This window comes from Scyliorhinus canicula, chromosome 5 (assembly GCF_902713615.1).
Source record: "Scyliorhinus canicula chromosome 5, sScyCan1.1, whole genome shotgun sequence".
In the NCBI taxonomy this organism is placed as follows: domain Eukaryota; kingdom Metazoa; phylum Chordata; class Chondrichthyes; order Carcharhiniformes; family Scyliorhinidae; genus Scyliorhinus; species Scyliorhinus canicula.
The window spans coordinates 227,136,252-227,154,734 of NC_052150.1; the positions used below are offsets into that span (position 1 = coordinate 227,136,252).

Sequence of the window (18,483 nt, forward strand, 5' to 3'; positions counted from 1 at the left end):
GAAAGGACGTACTGGCGCTGGAGGGTGTGCAGAGGAGATTCACTAGGTTAATCCCAGAGCTGAAGGGGTTGGATTATGAGGAGAGGTTGAGTAGACTGGGACTGTACTCGTTGGAATTTAGAAGGATGAGGGGGGATCTTATAGAAACATTTAAAATTATGAAGGGAATAGATAGGATAGATGCGGGCAGGTTGTTTCCACTGGCGGGTGACAGCAGAACTAGGGGGCATAGCCTCAAAATAAGGGGAAGTAGATTTAGGACTGAGTTTAGGAGGAACTTCTTCACCCAAAGGGTTGTGAATCTATGGAATTCCTTGCCCAGTGAAGCAGTTGAGGCTCCTTCATTACATGTTTTTAAGGTAAAGATAGATAGTTTTTTGAAGAATAAAGGGATTAAGGGTTATGGTGTTCGGGCCGGAAAGTGGAGCTGAGTCCACAAAAGATCAGCCATGATCTAATTGAATGGCGGAGCAGGCTCGAGGGGCCAGATGGCCTACTCCTGCTCCTAGTTCTTATGTTCTTATGTTGAAGGAGCTTGGGGGAGTTGCTGCAGTTAATCTTGTGGTTGGTACATACTGCTGCCACCATTTTGTCGGTGGGAGGGAGTCAATATCGAAGGGGGTGAAGGGGATAAAGAGGGCACAATCAAGCGGGTTGCTTTGACCTGGATGGTGTTGAGTTCAGAGTGTTGGCAGAGTTGCTCTCATCCAGGCTAGTGTAGAGTATTCCATCACACTCCTGACTCATGCCTTGCAGATGGTTTTGAGTAGTCAGGAGGCAAGTTACTCTGAGCAGAATTTACAACAATTAAATTTCAAGGGCTCTGGGGTACCTAGAGGTCATGAAAGGTTCTCATATAAATGAATATTCTCTCCTTCATTCATAGATGGTTAATTCCCAGGGAACATTATGTCAGTTAAAAACTGAACCAACAAACAAATCGCTGTAGTTAATTTGCCTAACTGGGGAATTCAGACACGCACAAGAACAAAATATTACTCCTGGACTATTTTGAGGGAGGAAAGGAACTTGAAGATGATTCAGAAATTAATACCCACCATTGTAGAGTCTTCTCGACTTAAAATGAGGAAACCGTGCTTTTTCACATCTTCCTCCGGGCTGACCTCTTTGGTTTCCTTCTCTGCCTTCTCTCCTTCACCAGTCTGATCCTAAACAATAAAATAGGGAGGTGAAGATTGGGAAAGATTAAAATATAGAAAACAATTTGGGTGATACAAGAGATGGGAGTTTGCCCCGTCTCCTGACAAACAACTTCTCAACCAACAGCATGTCACAGATGAACGGGTCATGCACCTCATTGCAGCCGCATGTTCAGGTCGCACATAGGCAAATGGATCATCTAATAATAATCTTCATGAATGTCACAAGTAGGCTTACATTAACACTGCAATGAAGTTACTGTGAAAAGCCCCTAGTCACCACACTCTTGTTCGGGTGCACAGAGAGAGAATTCAAAATGTCCAATTCACCGAACAAGTACATCTTTCAGGATTTGTGGGAGGAAACTGGAGCACCCGGAGGAAACCCACGCAGACACGAGGAGAACGTGCAGGTTCCACTCAGAATGGCCCAAGCCAGGAATCAAACCCGGGTCCCGGCGCTGTGAAGCCACAGTGCTAACCACGCAAACAAAAATAATTTAACTACAAAAAGAATTACTTCGTTTTTGGATGCTATGAAGACTTGAAAGGTGCCATTTAATGCAAGTCTTCCTTGAAACCAATTCTGGCAAACAGTTTTAACACTATCGTAACCATTAGAAATTGATCTATAGACTACAGTATAGACTAGACTATAGTAAGGATAAACAACAACACCTCCTCCACAATAGTCATCAATGGTGCAAGGCTGCGTACTTAGCCCCCTACTATAATCCCTCTACAAACGCGACTGTGTGACAAAATGTGGCTCCAACTCCATCTGCAAATTTGCTGATGACCGAGCGTAGTGGGTCGGATCTCAAACAACGATGAGTAAGAGTACAGGAGGGAGATAGAGAAATTAGTGGAGTGGTGTAACGACAATAATCTCTCCCTCAATATCAGCAAAACTAAAGAGCATTGACTTCAGGAAGCAAAGTACTGCACACACCCCTGTCAGCATCAAGGGGCCAAGGTGGAGATGGTTGACAGGTTCAAATTCCTAGGGGTGCACATCACCAAAAATCTGTCCTGGTCCACCCACGTCGACGCAACGACCAAGAAAGCACAACAGCGCCTCTACTTCCTCAGGAAAATAAGGAAATTCGGCATGTCCACATTGACTCTTAGCAATTTTTACAGATGCACCAAAGAAAACATCCTGTCTGGCTGCAACACAGCCTGGTATGGTAACTGCTCCGCCCAAGACTGTAAGAAACTACAGAGAGTCGTGAACACCGCCCAGTCCATCAAGCAAACCTGCCTCCCATCCACTGACTCTGTCTACATCTCCCACTGCCTTGTGAAAGCGGGCAGCATAATCAAAGACCCCTCGCACCCGGCTTATTCTCACTTCCAACTTCTATCATCAGGCAGGAGATACAAAAGTCTGAGAACGCTCACAAACAGATTCAAAAACACTTCTTCCCCGCTGTTACCCGATTCCTAAGTTACCGTCTTATGGACTGATCTGATCTCTTCACACATCTTTCTACTGAGTAGTGTTACACTCTGTATGCTTCACCTGATGTCTGTGTCTATGTATTTACATTGTGTATTTATGCATGTCCTGTGTTTTTTCATATATGGAATGATCTGTCTGGACTGTAAGCAAAAGAATACTTTTCACTGTACCTCGGTACACATGACAATAAAATAAATATAAATCCAATCCAAAATGATGTCCTCCTTCAGGTATTCACTCAGCTTCAGGTTTACTAGTGCGGAGAAACTGTTCTCAAAATAATCTGGACCATCCTGACACAGAGCCTGCATGTTTCACAGGCAAGGTGAAATGGCCCTTTGAGACAATAATTTAAGACAAAATTAACTGCCACGTGGAAAAATTAAAATAAAATAATTTACAAAGTTAATAAATCATCGTCTGGATTTGACAAGCTCTGGTGAGGTAATGGAGTTGGTGAGAGCAGCAGAGTTGGTGCTGAGTATAACAACATTCAGAAGCCAAATACCGCAAATCGACCTGCCAAACAAATTGAGGCCACCATTCAAGGATCACTCAAATTCAAGAAACAAGTGGGCCGGTTACAGCTCATCAACACATTCCCTTCCCAAGCCTCTGGCTGCTGTGGGAATTATAAATCGTTAGGAGCTGAATTCAAGTCCATATCATCAAGGAGGGAAACGGCAGGAGGAGGACCTGGAGACGGACCCTAGCAGCTAAAAGGAGAGAGAAGGACTGGAGACAGATCGCAGTAGCTAAAAGAACGGGATTGAGGACAGCAGCAGGTACTAAAAGAGGAGAGGAAACAGCTATCCAATAAAGACTTTTCAGTTTCCTTTTATGTTACCCACTGATTTATTCTCATACTCTCTCTTAGCCATTCTCATTTCCTTTTTCATGTCACCCTCTGTACCTCAGGTATTCAGCGTTCTTATTAGCTTGACATTTATCATGAGACTCTTTTTTTCAGTTTATATCTTCAGTAATGCAGGGAAATCTAATTCCTTTCCCCTGTTTGGAATGGTGTCCAGTGGCCCTGATACCTGAACTACCTCCTCGTTTAAGGCCACCTGTGCTCATATACTGTTTTACCTGCCAATCAGATCATCTCGGAATTAACCTTCCTCAAGATTGGTATTGTCAAGTTTGCATATTCTTCCATATCCTGTTTAATAACTACTCCAAACTGAATATTACCACTGTCGCCTAAATGTTCTCACTTTATCCCCCAGAATGAGAGCTGGAAAGACTGATCAAGAACGATGACTATAACCAAATAAAGTGTCACCATTGTATGCCGATTGCTTTTCTACATTTTAACTCATAGTTCCTAAATCTGGACAAATAATCCAGTGGGGAATTTCTGCGCAATCCTGGCTCTCTAACGCAGTTTCTATGTGACATTTCCAAAGCCCTGGAGATAAAGTGCTGGTGACGGAAGAACAGAAGAATTAGGAGCTGCATCAGGGCAGTCGGCCTGCTCCACCAATCCACTGGCCTGATGTGGCTTTAACTCCGCTTTCCTACCCGCCTCTCATAACCCTCGGCTCTCTTGTCAATCAAGTTTAACTCGGCCTTTAATATATTCACTGACCCAGCTTGGAGGAGACATATAGTCCCGGTAGGAGCAACCAGAGTGAAATGTTATTTAAACAATTCAAAAGGAACCCCAATCAGCAAAGCGAAACACAAAACTAATGGGTCCGATGTGGCACCGATGCAGCTTTGAGATAAATCAGTGTTATTAAGTTTCTCTACTGCTCATATTATCCGCAGGACACACAATCACCTGGCTTCATTTTCACTACAAATGAAAAATCCTCCAGGGTGACAGTGATTTGGAAAACTAACGGTGTTGTAATAACAATACCACACTGCACAGAAGATCAATTTAGAAAGACAGTGCAACAAATCAGTTATATAAACTGGGAAGTGCCCCTGATAATGAGCAGGAAGTGGTAATCAGGTAAACAACATCCCCCTTTATCACTGGAGTATGTAAACTTCCCTACCCCTGACATTGTGCCAATAATTGTTAGGAAAACAAAGGTAATTTTAAGGAATTTATATTTGTATTGGGAAACATGAGACATGGAGTATAGTTTTAAGTGGGTTTAATGCTTCTGTGGAAGGAAGGATAGAAGGGTAAAACCTATAGTTAGATTCATGCTGGATAAGTGTCTCAATTTGTGGGGGATTTTGGATCCAGATGAAACCATGTGGGGGCGGCAGTTGTTAGCACTGCTGCTTCACAGCGCCAGGGACCCGGGTTCAATTCCGGACTTGGGTGACTGTGTGTGGAGTTAGTACATTCTCACAGTGTCTGCAAGAATATAGAACATACAGTGGGAGGAAACCGGAGCGCCCGGAGGAAACCCACGCCCCACAGGGAGAACGTGCAGACTCTGCACAGACAGACTGTGAAGCCACAGTGCTACCCACTATGCCACTGTGCTGCCCTCTGGGTGGGTTTCCTCCGGGTGCTCCAGTTTCCTCCCACTGTCCAAAAATGTGTAGGGTAGGTGGATTGGCCATGCTAAATTGCCCCTTAAGTGTCCAAAAGGTTAGGTGGGGGTTACTGGGACACGGTCGGGGCATGGGCCTAGGTAGGGTACTCTTTCCAAGGGTCAGTGCAGATGTTATGGGCTGAATGGCCTCCTTCTGCACTGTAGATATTCTATTCTATGAAGCTGTGCTTCATACAATTTACAGTGTAGGACATCGACATTTGGCCCATCGAGTCTACACCAGCCCCTGAAAGAGCACCCCACTTAAGCCCACAGTTCCACCCAATAGTGCTTCTATTGTGCTTGGAGAGGGTTGCAGTGTGAAGAGTAAATAAAAGCCTAGAGAAGGATATGTCGTTGGTTAGCAACAGGGACCACTTTCCAGAGGGAAGGGCTTGGCTTTGTTCTTAGTTTAACTGGAAGCCAAGGCAGCTGAAGAGGGACACTGGTGAGTGAACATCTCTCAACTCTGTCAGAAGAAGCTGGACAGGACTAGTGAGCTGCAAAGAAGCAGACTTCCCAAACAACCAGATATAGTGCAGATAACTACGGGATTGGGACAGAAAGAATGTCTTCAGACTGAAGAGAACAGAGACCAAGGTATTCAGGAAAGTTCAATGTAGAAGCAGACAAAGTACTGTGAGTGAAAGAGACAGCTGCAGGAACCAGAGCTGAAGTGGGAGAGCTGACTTCAGAGGTAAATCAAACGTTTGATGCCATTTTGATAGAGTCTGAGAATCGAGAGTTAAAGCAATTGTGACAGTTTGTACAGCAGTCAAGACAAAGAAATCCTGAAGAGGGAGATGGGGGTCGCGGAGGTTGAGGGGGTGGGGAAGGAGTTGCAAAACCTGGATACTGGATTTGTTGTTAAAGGTGGAGCAGAAGCTTTGTTTGAAAGAGTAATTTGGAAAACTTAGGCTGGATTTCAGAATGCAAGCCGCTAATGGAAAGCATTCCTGTGAAAGAAGATTATAAAGCTTGTTTTTTGGCAGTGGAGCTTTGAAATTCTCATGTGACAAAACATTTGGGGAGTATTGTGAGGAGAAAGCCATAGACATTCGCTTGGGTTCAGAGTGTAGTGTGTATTTGACCACAGCCAATCTGTGTACTTAAAGGGACGTTATGATACTGAGACCATTGTAGTTTAAGATGTACTTTTAAATCCTTGTTAATCTTAAAATGTGTACATTTCTTCAACAAGGGGCTATTGGAACATAATCCAACCTTTCATGTTTACTAAATGTTTTATTATTTTGTTGTTAATTAGCAGTCCTGTAAATCTGTTTCTCCGCATTTTCCTTCGGGTCCTTCAAGTCAGGGATCCATTCTGGGATCTTCCCATCTAGTTAGAACACCAACTGGGATCGTAGCATCATTGTAATTACAGTCATCTTTGGTTTCAAATATAAAAGTTAAATGTATAGAAAGACTAAAAATCGATTTGACCTCTTACCTTTGCGTTTACCTCATCTTTCTTATCAGATGCAATCACTGTCCACATATCGTGGCAACCAGGAAGTTCAAAGGTTGTGACAACCTGGGCACGAATACTACGCTGTTTAAAAGAAAAACAGATTCATCTGGTTAGTTTATTCACATTGGGTGTCCTAGGTGTGCCTCATAGCTGAGTGAGTTTTTTTAGCTACTGACCTGGCTTTTCCATTGTAGGCTGCTGCATAGGCAAATTTACATAGGATTTACATAGAATTTACAGTGCAGGAGGCCATTCGGCCCATCGAGCCTGCACCGGCTCTTGGAAAGAGCACCCGACACCCAAGGTCAACACCTCCATCCTATCCCCATAACTCAGTAACCCCACCCGACACTAAGGGCAATTTATCATGGCCAATCTACCTAACCCGCACATCTTTGGACTGTGGGAGGAAACCGAAGCACCCGGAGGAAACCCACACACACACGGTGAGGATGTGCAGACTCCGCACAGACAGTGACCCAAGCCGGAATCGAACCTGGGACCCTGGAGCTGTGAAGCGATTGTGCTATCCACAATGCTACCGTGCTGCCCAAATTATAATTTTAATTACATAATTATAATTATTATTGCAACTCTTCTGGACTAACAGGTATTTGGCTTCACCTCTCGCGCTCACCACAACCTACAGGTTTCTTTAACCAGTCCAGTCAAAACTGCAGGAAACAACTAGATTTGCTGCTCTTTTGCCTTCTTTTCAGCAGTTTTATAGAAAGGGTGACGGCTGGAGGGACAGAATCTCTAAAACCTTCGATTCAAACAGAATGTTTTACATTTCTCTCAGATGCTTTGGTGAAATGTTCTGGTCGACTGAAAGTACCCTGGTCTTTATAAACTTGCTATTCTCACTTTTCCCAGAACTGGCGGTGTAACTCTCAGCAGGGTACAACAAACAGCCAGAAAACATCCCATTTCCTATAAAGGCCTTTAACCATGGGAGAGTCAATATTACTGTTTATTGTTATTTACAGCACAGGAGGCGGCCCACCCTGTCCGCTCCGGCTCCCAAACAAACTACCCAGCTAGTCCTCTTCTCCAGCTCGATCTCCATAGCGCTCTAAATTAATCACTCGGAAATATATATCCAGCTCTCTTTTGAAACCTCCAATGGAATCCACCTCTCTCCCAGGCACCACATTCCAAACCCCAACAACTCTGAATAAAGAAGTTTCTGCTCATCTCACTCCGAGCTCTCTTGCTTGCCATCTTGAAATTGTGACCCCTCGTAACTGACATACCAACTAGTGGAAACAGAATATCTTTCTTTTTTTTTTAAATTTAGAGTACCAATTCTTTTTTTTCCAATTAAGGGGCAATTTAGCGTTGCCAATCCTCCTACCCCGCACATCTTTGGGTTGTGGGGGTGAGACCCACGCAGACACGGGGAGAATGTGCAAACTCCACACGGACAGTGACCCAGAGCCGGGATCAAAGAATATCCTTCATTACCCTGTCAAAATTGTTCACAATTGTGAACACCTCAATAATTTCACCTCTTAATCTTCTCTGCTCCAAGGAGAACAAGCCCAATTTCTCCAATCTTTCCAGGTTCGATTCCCCGCTGGGTCACTGTCTGTGCGGAGTCTGCACGTTCTCCCAGTGTCTGCATGGGTTTCCTCCGGGTGCTCCGGTTTCCTCCCACAGTTCAAAGACGTTAGGTGGATTGGCCATGTTAAATTGCCCTTAGTGACCAAAAAGGTTGGATGGGGTTATTGGGTTACGGGGATGGGGGGGGGGGGGGGGGGGGGGGAGAAAGTGAGGGCTTAAGTGGGTCTGTGCAGACTCAATGGGCCGAATGGCCTCCTTCTGCGCTGTATGTTCAATGTTCTATAATGGAGACTGATAGAAGTAAGAAGTTCCACCATTTTGAGTTGTGTAATGAGCGTTAACTTAAAAACACTGAAGTTACAGGGAGGAGAAAGTGGGTTCAGCGTGGTTTTGTGAAACTTAGGAAGAGGAAAAGCATTGACTATCGTAGTATCCACAGATAATAAAGACAGGCAGACAGATGACAGAGAGATTGCATCGCAGATGACAATCTTTTAAATTCAGACTGGCCAGGAGTATGGGAGCTGATACCACAAGTATGGGAGCTGATACCAGAAGTTAGCGTACAGTTTATTACCTGTAAGACGGAGAGTGCACCATTCTTTCCATATCCTGAACACACAACTATTTCCAAGTCAGGTTCCGGATTATTCTGAAACTAAAAGGAAGTACAAGGTTAATACACCTATGTATCACTTGGATTCAGAAACACTTTATACTGGTTCTAGCAAAGTACAACAAGAATGCATTTTTCCAGTTTATTTGGTCATAGTCACCATGCTCCCTCATTCAGGTAACAGTGCTGAGGAGTGGGAGAGGATCCGTTGTCAGGACTTCGAGGCACCAGAGTCAGCAGTTAATGCTACTCGCTTCTCCATGACTGTCCCAAACAGATTGTTCTCTCTTCTAGCTCCAAGGGACAGCCAAGAGTTCACGCCTGTCAACTGTACAACTTGGGACAGGTTCTCGTGCTGAAAACTCTAGACATTCACAACTTAACTATCTCATTGCAAGCACGAGAGACCAAACTCCAATTCCAACAGTGAAACAGGATCGGCGCCCACAAACTATCAGCTTGAGAGCTGTCTGCCGGGACATACACATGCTTCTATGGATCTGCTTCCATGGAGCTGCATTCGATTTTTATGAAGAGATCCTGCAATGGAGAAATAAACCAGGTGCTCACTACATTATTCCGCCTATTGCTCTACCTCCCTTCTTTCCTTTTGACCTGGAAACGTTTCAGCCTAGCTCCTTTTCTCAGTTGTGGTAACCTGTCTTTCCCTGTGCACACTCGCCTCTAAACAGTCAGAGCTGCTGCATATTTACTACTTTTTATAAACAACCAATTCTCACTCACCTCTTCAGAAAGGAAAGCAGGTTCTCCCATTGAAGCATTTACACAAGGACCAATGTTCAATATACTGTCGCAGACCTAGAGAGAGAGAGAGACAGGAGGGAAATCATTCGGACAGTGTAGGCAGCTTCAATCCGAAGATAGCTCCAAAACACGCACAAAATCCAGCTGTGTGTGGCTCAAGGACTCTAGGTCTCATCCCACACGGAGATTTGAACATGTAATCCAGGTTAAATGGCACAGTGTCTTTGTGGGAGAACTTGCCAAATGACAAAGCTTTCACATCCACAGTAACACGGTTACCAAACACATCAAAAAGCGAGGAAGACCTTCAGGTCTATCAGTGATCACCCCACCCAGTACCTTATGCACCAATCTCCCCAAATCGCTTACAAATGCTAACCATCGCAGGTGCCAATAAACCAGTAGTTTCAGAAATAACTCTGGGCAATCTCCACCCCCGCCGGATCAAGCAAGCTTCTGGAGAGCATTTACCTGGTGATGAGGAAAACTAGCCCCGCTATCCATCAGTCCACATTCCACTTTTCTTCGCATCACAGAATGATAAAAGGAGCAGATCCTCAACCATTGGGCCAGTACCAAAGGCCACACTCCCTTTCACCTCTGCCTCTCTACAGGTCCACCTGCCATAAATTGAGGTCCCAGGGGTATGTAAACCATCAGGGGGGGGGGGGGGGGGGGGGGGGGGGTGATGTTACCAGCAATTCCACCTCCCACAAATAAATCAAAAAATAACTTGTGAAACAGCGAAACTACAGTGGCGTTAATAATTGTTCCCTTGGCCTAAAGAATGTTTTCAGATCCGGTTTCTCTATTCCTTTGATAATTTAAAACAAAATATGGGAACTACACGAGACTCAAGAAGTTGAGGGAAATTGTAGCCCCTGACTATTGAGTCCCACAATAGTAATTGGGGACTCAATAGTCAGGGGCACAGATAGGAGATTTTGTGGGAGCGAGAGAGACTCACGTTTGGTATGTTGCCTCCCAGGTGCAAGGGTACGTGATGTCTCGGATCGTGTTTTCCGGGTCCTTAAGGGGGAGGGGGAGCAGCCCCAAGTCGTAGTCCACATTGGCACTAACGACATAGGTAGGAAAGGGGACAAGGATGTCAAGCAGGCCTTTAGGGAGCTAGGATGGAAGCTCAGAGCGAGAACAAACAGAGTTGTTATCTCTGGGTTGTTGCCCGTGCCACGTGATAGTGAGATGAGGAATAGGGAGAGAGAGCAATTAAACACGTGGCTACAGGGATGGTGCAGGCGGGAGGGATTCAGATTTCTGGATAACTGGGGCTCTTTCTGGGGAAGGTGGGACGTCTATAGACAGGATGGTCTACATCTGAACCTGAGGGGCACCAATGACCTGGGGGGGAGATTTGTTAGTGCTCTTTGGGGGGGGGGGTTTAAACTAATTCAGCAGGGGCATGGGAACCTGGATTGTAGTTTTGGGGTACGAGAGATTGAGAGTATAGAGGTCAGGAGCACAGATTTGACTTCGCAGGAGGGTGCCAGTGTTCAGGTAGGTGGTTTGAAGTGTGTCTACTTCAATGCCAGGAGTATACAAAATAAGGTAGGGGAACTGGCAGCATGGGTTGGTACCTGGGACTTCGATGTTGTGGCCATTTCAGAGACATGGATAGAGCAGGGACAGGAATGGTTGTTGCAGGTTCCGGGGTTTAGGTGTTTTAGTAAGCTCAGAGAAGGGGGCAAAAGAGGGGGAGGTGTGGCGCTGCTAGTCAAGGACAGTATTACGGTGGCGGAAAGGATGCTAGATGGGGACTCTTCTTCCGAGGTAGTATGGGCTGAGGTTAGAAACAGGAAAGGAGAGGTCACCCTGTTGGGAGTTTTCTATAGGCCACCTAATAGTTCTAGGGATGTAGAGGAAAGGATAGCGAAGATGATTCTGGAAAAGAGCGAAAGTAACAGGGTAGTTGTGATGGGAGACTTTAACTTTCCAAATATAAGGGCAGCACGGTGGCCTAGTGGTTAGCACAGCCGCCTCACGGCGCTGAGGTCCCAGGTTCGATCCCGGCTCTGGGTCACTGTCCATGTGGAGTTTGCATATTCTCCCTGCGTCTGCGTGGGTTTCGCCCCCACAACCCAAAAATGTGCAGAGTAGGTGGATTGGCCACGCTAAATTGCCCCTTAATTGGAAAAAATAATTGGGTAATCTAAATTTGAAAAAAAAAAACTTTCCAAATATTGACTGGAAAAGATATAGTTCGAGTACATTAGATGGGTCGTTCTTTGTACAATGTGTGCAGGAGGGATTCCTGACACAATATGTTGACAGGCCAACAAGAGGCGAGGCCACATTGGATTTGGTTTTGGGTAATGAACCAGGCCAGGTGTTAGATCTGGAAGTAGGAGAGCACTTTGGAAACAGTGACCACAATTCGGTGACCTTTACGTTAGTGATGGAAAGGGATAAGTATACCCCGCAGGGCAAGAGTTATAGCTGGGGGAAGGGCAATTATGATGCCATTAGACATGACTTAGGATGTGTAGGTTGGAGAAGTAGGCTGCAACGGTTGGGCACACTGGATATGTGGAGCTTGTTCAAGGAACAGCTATTGCATGTTCTTGATAAGTTCGTACCAGTCAGGCAGGGAGGAAGGGGTCGAGCGAGGGAACCGTGGTTTACCAAAGAAGTGGAATCTCTTGTTAAGAGGAAGAAGGAGGCCTATGTGAAGATGAGGCGTGAAGTTTCAGTTGGGGCGCTTGATAGTAAGGAAGCGAGGAAGGATCTAAAGAGAGAGCTAAGACGAGCAAGGAGGGGACATGAGAAGTCTTTGGCAGGTAGGATCAAGGAAAACCCAAAAGCTTTCTATAGGTATGTCAGGAATAAAAGAATGACTAGGGTAAGAGTAGGGCCAGTCAAGGACAGTGGTGGGAAGTTGTGTGTGGAGGCTGAGGAGATAAGCGAGATACTAAATGAATACTTTTCGTCAGTATTCACTCAGGAAAAAGATAATATTGTGGAGGAGAATGCTGAGACCCAGGCTATTAGAATAGATGGCATTGAGGTGCGTAGGGAAGAAGTGTTGGCAATTCTGGACAAGGTGAAAATAGATAAGTCCCCGGGGCCTGATGGGATTTATCCTAGGATTCTCTGGGAAGCCAGGGAAGAGATTGCTGAGCCTTTGGCTTTGATTTTTAGGTCATCATTGGCTACAGGAATAGTGCCAGAGGACTGGAGGATAGCAAATGTGGTCCCTTTGTTCAAGAAGGGGAGTAGAGATAACCCCGGTAACTATAGGCCGGTGAGCCTAACGTCTGTGGTGGGTAAAGTCTTGGAGAGGATTATAAAAGATACGATTTATAATCATCTAGATAGGAATAATATGATTAGGGATAGTCAGCATGGTTTTGTGAAGGGTAGGTCATGCCTCACAAACCTTATCGAGTTCTTTGAGAAGGTGACTGAACAGGTAGACGAGGGTAGAGCAGTTGATGTGGTGTATATGGATTTCAGTAAAGCGTTTGATAAGGTTCCCCACGGTCGGCTATTGCAGAAAATACGGAGGGTGGGGATTGAGGGTGATTTAGAGATGTGGATCAGAAATTGGCTAGTTGAAAGAAGACAGAGAGTGGTAGTTGATGGGAAATGTTCAGAATGGAGTTCAGTTACGAGTGGCGTACCACAAGGATCTGTTCTGGGGCCGTTGCTGTTTGTCATTTTTATAAATGACCTAGAGGAGGGCGCAGAAGGATGGGTGAGTAAATTTGCAGACGACACTAAAGTCTGTGGAGTTGTAGACAGTGCGGAAGGATGTTGCAGGTTACAGAGGGACATAGATAAGCTGCAGAGCTGGGCTGAGAGGTGGCAAATGGAGTTTAATGTGGAGAAGTGTGAGGTGATTCACTTTGGAAAGAATAACAGGAATGCGGAATATTTGGCTAATGGTAAAATTCTTGGTAGTGTGGATGAGCAGAGGGATCTCAGTGTCCATGTACATAGATCCCTGAAAGTTGCCACCCAGGTTGATAGGGTTGTGAAGAAGGCCTATGGTGTGTTGGCCTTTATTGGTAGAGGGATTGAGTTCCGGAGCCATGAGGTCATGTTGCAGTTGTACAAAACTCTAGTACGGCCGCATTTGGAGTATTGCGTACAGTTCTGTTCGCCTCATTATAGGAAGGACGTGGAAGCTTTGGAACGGGTGCAGAGGAGATTTACCAGGATGTTGCCTGGTATGGAGGGAAAATCTTATGAGGAAAGGCTGATGGACTTGAGGTTGTTTTCGTTAGAGAGAAGAAGGTTAAGAGGTGACTTAATAGAGGCATACAAAATGATCAGAGGGTTAGATAGGGTGGACAGCAAGAGCCTTCTCCCGCGGATGGAGGTGGCTAGCTCGAGGGGACATAGCCTTAAATTGAGGGGTAATAGATATAGGACAGAGGTCAGAGGTGGGTTTTTTACGCAAAGAGTGGTGAGGTCGTGGAATGCCCTACCTGCAACAGTAGTGAACTCGCCAACATTGAGGGCATTTAATAGTTTATTGGATAAGCATATGGATGATAAGGGCATAGTGTAGGTTAGATGGCCTTTAGTTTTTTTTCCATGTCGGTGCAACATCGAGGGCCGAAGGGCCTGTACTGCGCTGTATCGTTCTATGTTCTAAATCTATGTAGTGTCCAAACGAGTACTTCCTGGACATTGAGCTAAACTCCAACATTATATTTGCCTTTCTTGTCACCACTGAATCTTATGCAGTGTCAGGGTGATTTTGACCAAAACCCCAGCTCCTTCTCCTGTCATTCTTTGCCGACTGTTCTCAATTATTTTGTATTTCCATGACTTATTTCTCCGTCTTTTTTGACTTTGTCAGGATATTCTGCCTCAGGGCATCACAGAATGTATTCGCGCCCAATGATCCTGCAGCAAAAAGACGTGAAGTTAATAACGGACTCCTCTCTGCCCACCCAGGAGAACCAGTCGGCATGTGTGAGCACCCTTCTGCCGATTTACACTAAACTATGTCACATTCAGTCATGGTAATGAGCTGATAACTTTAGATGTACTGGAAGCATTCAGTACGCCACTGGTCAGCTGTGACATTCTGCAAATCAGACCCTACCTCAAAGGAATAGGTGGCCAGCTGAGTGCCAGACTGGGCCTCATTCCCATACACTTCAATCTCATCCATGTCGTCCAGTAAAGCAACATCGCCGGCTGGAACGGAAAAGGAAAAAAGTAATCAGCGAGTTTATTATTTCACCGCAGCTCTCTCCCTCTCCCCGGCTATTGTGTCATTACCCAGCAGAGTGGGCTGAGTGTTCAAACTGATTGTTGGGATGCACGAAAGGGGACAGCAAGGAAAAGGAGCTCTCAGATACATTTCCCATCCTTCTCTGTCTTTGATGGGAGGGAAATGGGGAAAAAAAGGCAGATCCCATGAGGTTCAGTAGGTTTCTGTCATTATATCACGTACACTGAAGTCGAATACCAGGCTGATTTAATTACACCACACTGGGTTTCATTTCACTGCAAGTATTGATGACTTTCATCCACTCCTCAGACATGCAATTGAAAGTTATTGAGGGGTTACTCACCAATCCAGCCCGCTGACAAATCCAGGCGTTTCTTTTTATTGGGTGGTTCCTCCTGCAGAACAAAACAAATCCAACCAAAGTCTAGTTATTTCTGGGGTCAGAAGGAATGACCGTCTCAATTACTGTTCAAAATCCACAGTGTATCCTTTCCTTGCTGTGCTTTCCCCATGCACTATATATTTTTAAATCATCCCGAGTTCAGTGATTCTTGTGGGGAGCAGGGGGTGGTTTTTACATGCAAGGTCCGAGTCACCTCCCACAATTCAGCCCGTGCAGTCACTCTTCAATGTGGACCTTGGTGTGGAGCTTTAGTGGGATGTTCAACCACGTGGGTATTCAAAGTAGAGCTCAACCAGTCCTTATCTAACACAGAATCACATGTACAGAGCACAGGAGGTGGCCATTCAGCCCATCGTGCCTTCACTGAAACATCCCTGATTACCCTGTTTAGTGTCGCTGAGCCAATTTTGGATCCAACCAGCCGCATTTCCCTGTATCCCATAGGACTTTACTTTTCTGTCCAGTCTGCCATGTGAGACCTTGTCAAATGCTTTACTAAATTGCATGTAGACCACATCCACTGCACTACCCTCCAATTCTCCTCGTTTCTTCCTCAAAGAATTCAATTAAGTCAGTACGGTACAAATGTCCCTGGGTGGCATAGAATTATTTGGCCTACCCGTCGCACCCTTTTTAAACAATGGCACAACATTCACAGACCTCCAATCCTCTGGTACCTCGCTTGCATCTAGTGAGGGTTGTAAAATGATCCTCAGGGCATCCGCTATTTCCTCCCTGGCTTCCTTCAACAACCTGGAATACAACATATCCAGCCCTGGTGATTGATCCACCTTCAAGGATGTCAGTCCCTCCAGTTCAACTTCTTCCATAATGCTTATTTCATCAATTATTTCACACTCCTCCTCTTGAACTGGAATGTCAGCATTACATCTCTCTTTAGTGAAGAAAAGTACGCATTGAGAGCCTTGCCCACATCTTCTGCATCAACGGGTACCTTGTACATCTGATAGGACCGTACCTTTTCCTTAGTTATCCTCTTGCTCTTAAAGGATTAATGAAACAACTTTGGGATTTCCTTGATTTGACGTGCCAACGTTCTTTCTCAATTTCTTTTTAACTTAACCCTATATTTTCTATACTCCTCCAGGATTTCTAACGTTTTACTTTTTGCAACTGTCACAAGCTTTCTTTCTCTGCTTTATCGTGGCCTGTATGCTACTAGATAACCAAAGCGTTTTAGATTCGACAGTACCAGCCGTTTGCTTTGTGAGGAGATGCCAACACTGTGCCCGTAGAACCGTGGTGGGCAACCTGCGGCCTGGGGGCCTCATCAGGGTTCGGAGTGCCGCCCACGAGCCATTTTGTTGACTGTTGCCCCGGGTAGGGTTGCCACATTCCGTTTTTCCCTACTGGTATGACTGAAGTGATTTGCATGCAAAGCGAGGGCGAGTGAACTGAGGTCCGTGCTGATCGCACACAACATTGCCTGTGAGAGCCGTGCGCTGAGTCCGACTCCGTGTCCAAAGTGTAAATATATATTTTGTTTTTACCATTTGAAGTTGAGGAGAGTTGAATTAATACATTTTTTTTATTAAAGGGCAATTTAGTGTGGCCAATCCACCTACCCTGCTCATCTTTGTTGTGTGGTGGGGGCAGGGGGGGGTCACAGGGAGAATTTGCAAACTCCACAGGGACAGTGACCGGGGATGGAATCGAACCCAGGTCCTCGGCGCCATGAGGCAGCAGTGCCAACCATGGTGCCACCATGCCGCTCGTGTGTTTTATTCATATATGAATAATTAAGCATTTCCTATAACTCATTATGAAATATTCAGTGTGTATTAAATACTCGCCGTGTTAAATAGTTTTTCCACGTGTCTCCATTCCTTCTTTTGCCCATTACCATAAGCCTGTGCCCTCTCATTATTAATCCCTCCATTAAGGGGAAGGGCTTTTCCTCCTATCTGCCCAGTCTAATCTCCTCTCAACACTTTCTTCTCTAAGGAAGACAGGTTCAACCTTTCCAATCTACCTACATAACTGAAGTTCCCCGTGTCTGGAAGCATTTAGGCAAATATTTTAGAATTCATAGAATCCCTACAGTGGAGTCCATTTAGCCGATCGAGTCTGCACCGACCTTCCGAATGTACACTCTACTTAGGCCCATTCTCCCGTCCTATTCCCGTACATCGATCATGGCAAATCCACCCAACCTACACATCTCTGCACTGTGGGATTAAACCGAGCACATGGAGGAAATCCACGCAAACATGGGGAGAACACGCAAACACCACACAGACAGCAATCGAGCATGGATCTACATTTGCTCCAATGCCTTTATATCTTTATTAAAATCTGGCTCTTAGACGTGCACACAATATTCTAGTTGAGGCCAAACCTGTATTCTACACAAGTTTTTAAAATTCATTCTTAGGATGTAGGCATCACTAGTTAGGCCAGCATTTATTGCCCTTGAGAAGGTGGTGGTGAGTTTCCTTCTTGAACCCTTGCAGTCCATGTAGTGTACGTACTCCCACTGTGCTGATAGGCAGGGAGTCCCAGGGCTTTTCCCCAGCAACGGTGAAGGAACGGCAATATATTTCCAAGTCAGGATGGTGAGTGGCTTTGAGGGGAACCGCCAGGTGGTGGTGTTCCCATGTGCCTGTTGCAAGATGATAACAGTCATAGTATGGAAGGCGATGTCTAAGGAGCCTTAGTGAGTTCCTGCTGTGCATTTTGTAGATGGTACACACGGCTGCCACCCAAGTTTCATTGGTGGTGGAGAGTAAGAGTTTGTGGAACGGGTGTCAATCAAGCAGGCTGCTTTGCCCTGCCGTTCAGCTTCTTGAGCAGTACTCATCCAGGCAATTGAAGGGTAGTCCTTCACACTCCTGACTAGTACCTTGTAGATGATAGGCAGGCTTTGTTTAACGTAACTCCCTTGTTTTTACGTTCATTGACTTCTCTCCACATTAAACTCGCTGAGTTAAAAAAACATTGTCCTGATTTTCTGACAATGATTTGAAATCGGTGTCCCATGGTTACTGGTGCTCCCGTCAGTGGCAGCAGTTTCTTCTATCTATACTATCCAAAGTATTTACAATCTTGAATGCTTCATCTCAAGAAGGGTCAGAATGACAATTAGGTAAGTGCTGCCAAGTGACAGGTAACATTCTCACCATATAGGTACCAGGTAACCTGCTCTCAGCACCACCACCATCAATACCCAACCACCAACTTCCTGGGGGTTGCTAACGGACCTCTCGATTCACTAGATAAGCTCACTAACAGGTTGCAATACCGGGACCACTAAACTTTGCAATTGTGTGTATGAATAAAGATTGGTACAGAGTTCCTTTA

The 18,483-nt window shown here is 45.3% G+C and overlaps 1 protein-coding gene across 2 annotated transcripts in view; it reads right to left on the reverse strand.

Moving 5' to 3' along the window:
• The window catches only part of cpsf1 (cleavage and polyadenylation specific factor 1), a 119,794-nt gene that overhangs the window by 63,464 nt on the left and 37,847 nt on the right, over window positions 1-18,483 (reverse strand). The window contains exons 13-19 of one of the 2 annotated variants that reach the window (XM_038798667.1): window positions 15,823-15,915; window positions 15,103-15,154; window positions 14,628-14,722; window positions 9,533-9,607; window positions 8,750-8,830; window positions 6,586-6,687; window positions 1,059-1,169 (exon numbers count right to left, since the gene is read on the reverse strand). In XM_038798667.1, the coding sequence (XP_038654595.1) occupies window positions 1,059-1,169; window positions 6,586-6,687; window positions 8,750-8,830; window positions 9,533-9,607; window positions 14,628-14,722; window positions 15,103-15,154; window positions 15,823-15,915 (609 nt within the window). The remainder of the gene's footprint in view (window positions 1-1,058; window positions 1,170-6,585; window positions 6,688-8,749; window positions 8,831-9,532; window positions 9,608-14,627; window positions 14,723-15,102; window positions 15,155-15,822; window positions 15,916-18,483) is intronic. The other variant, XM_038798669.1, reaches the window with a different exon arrangement.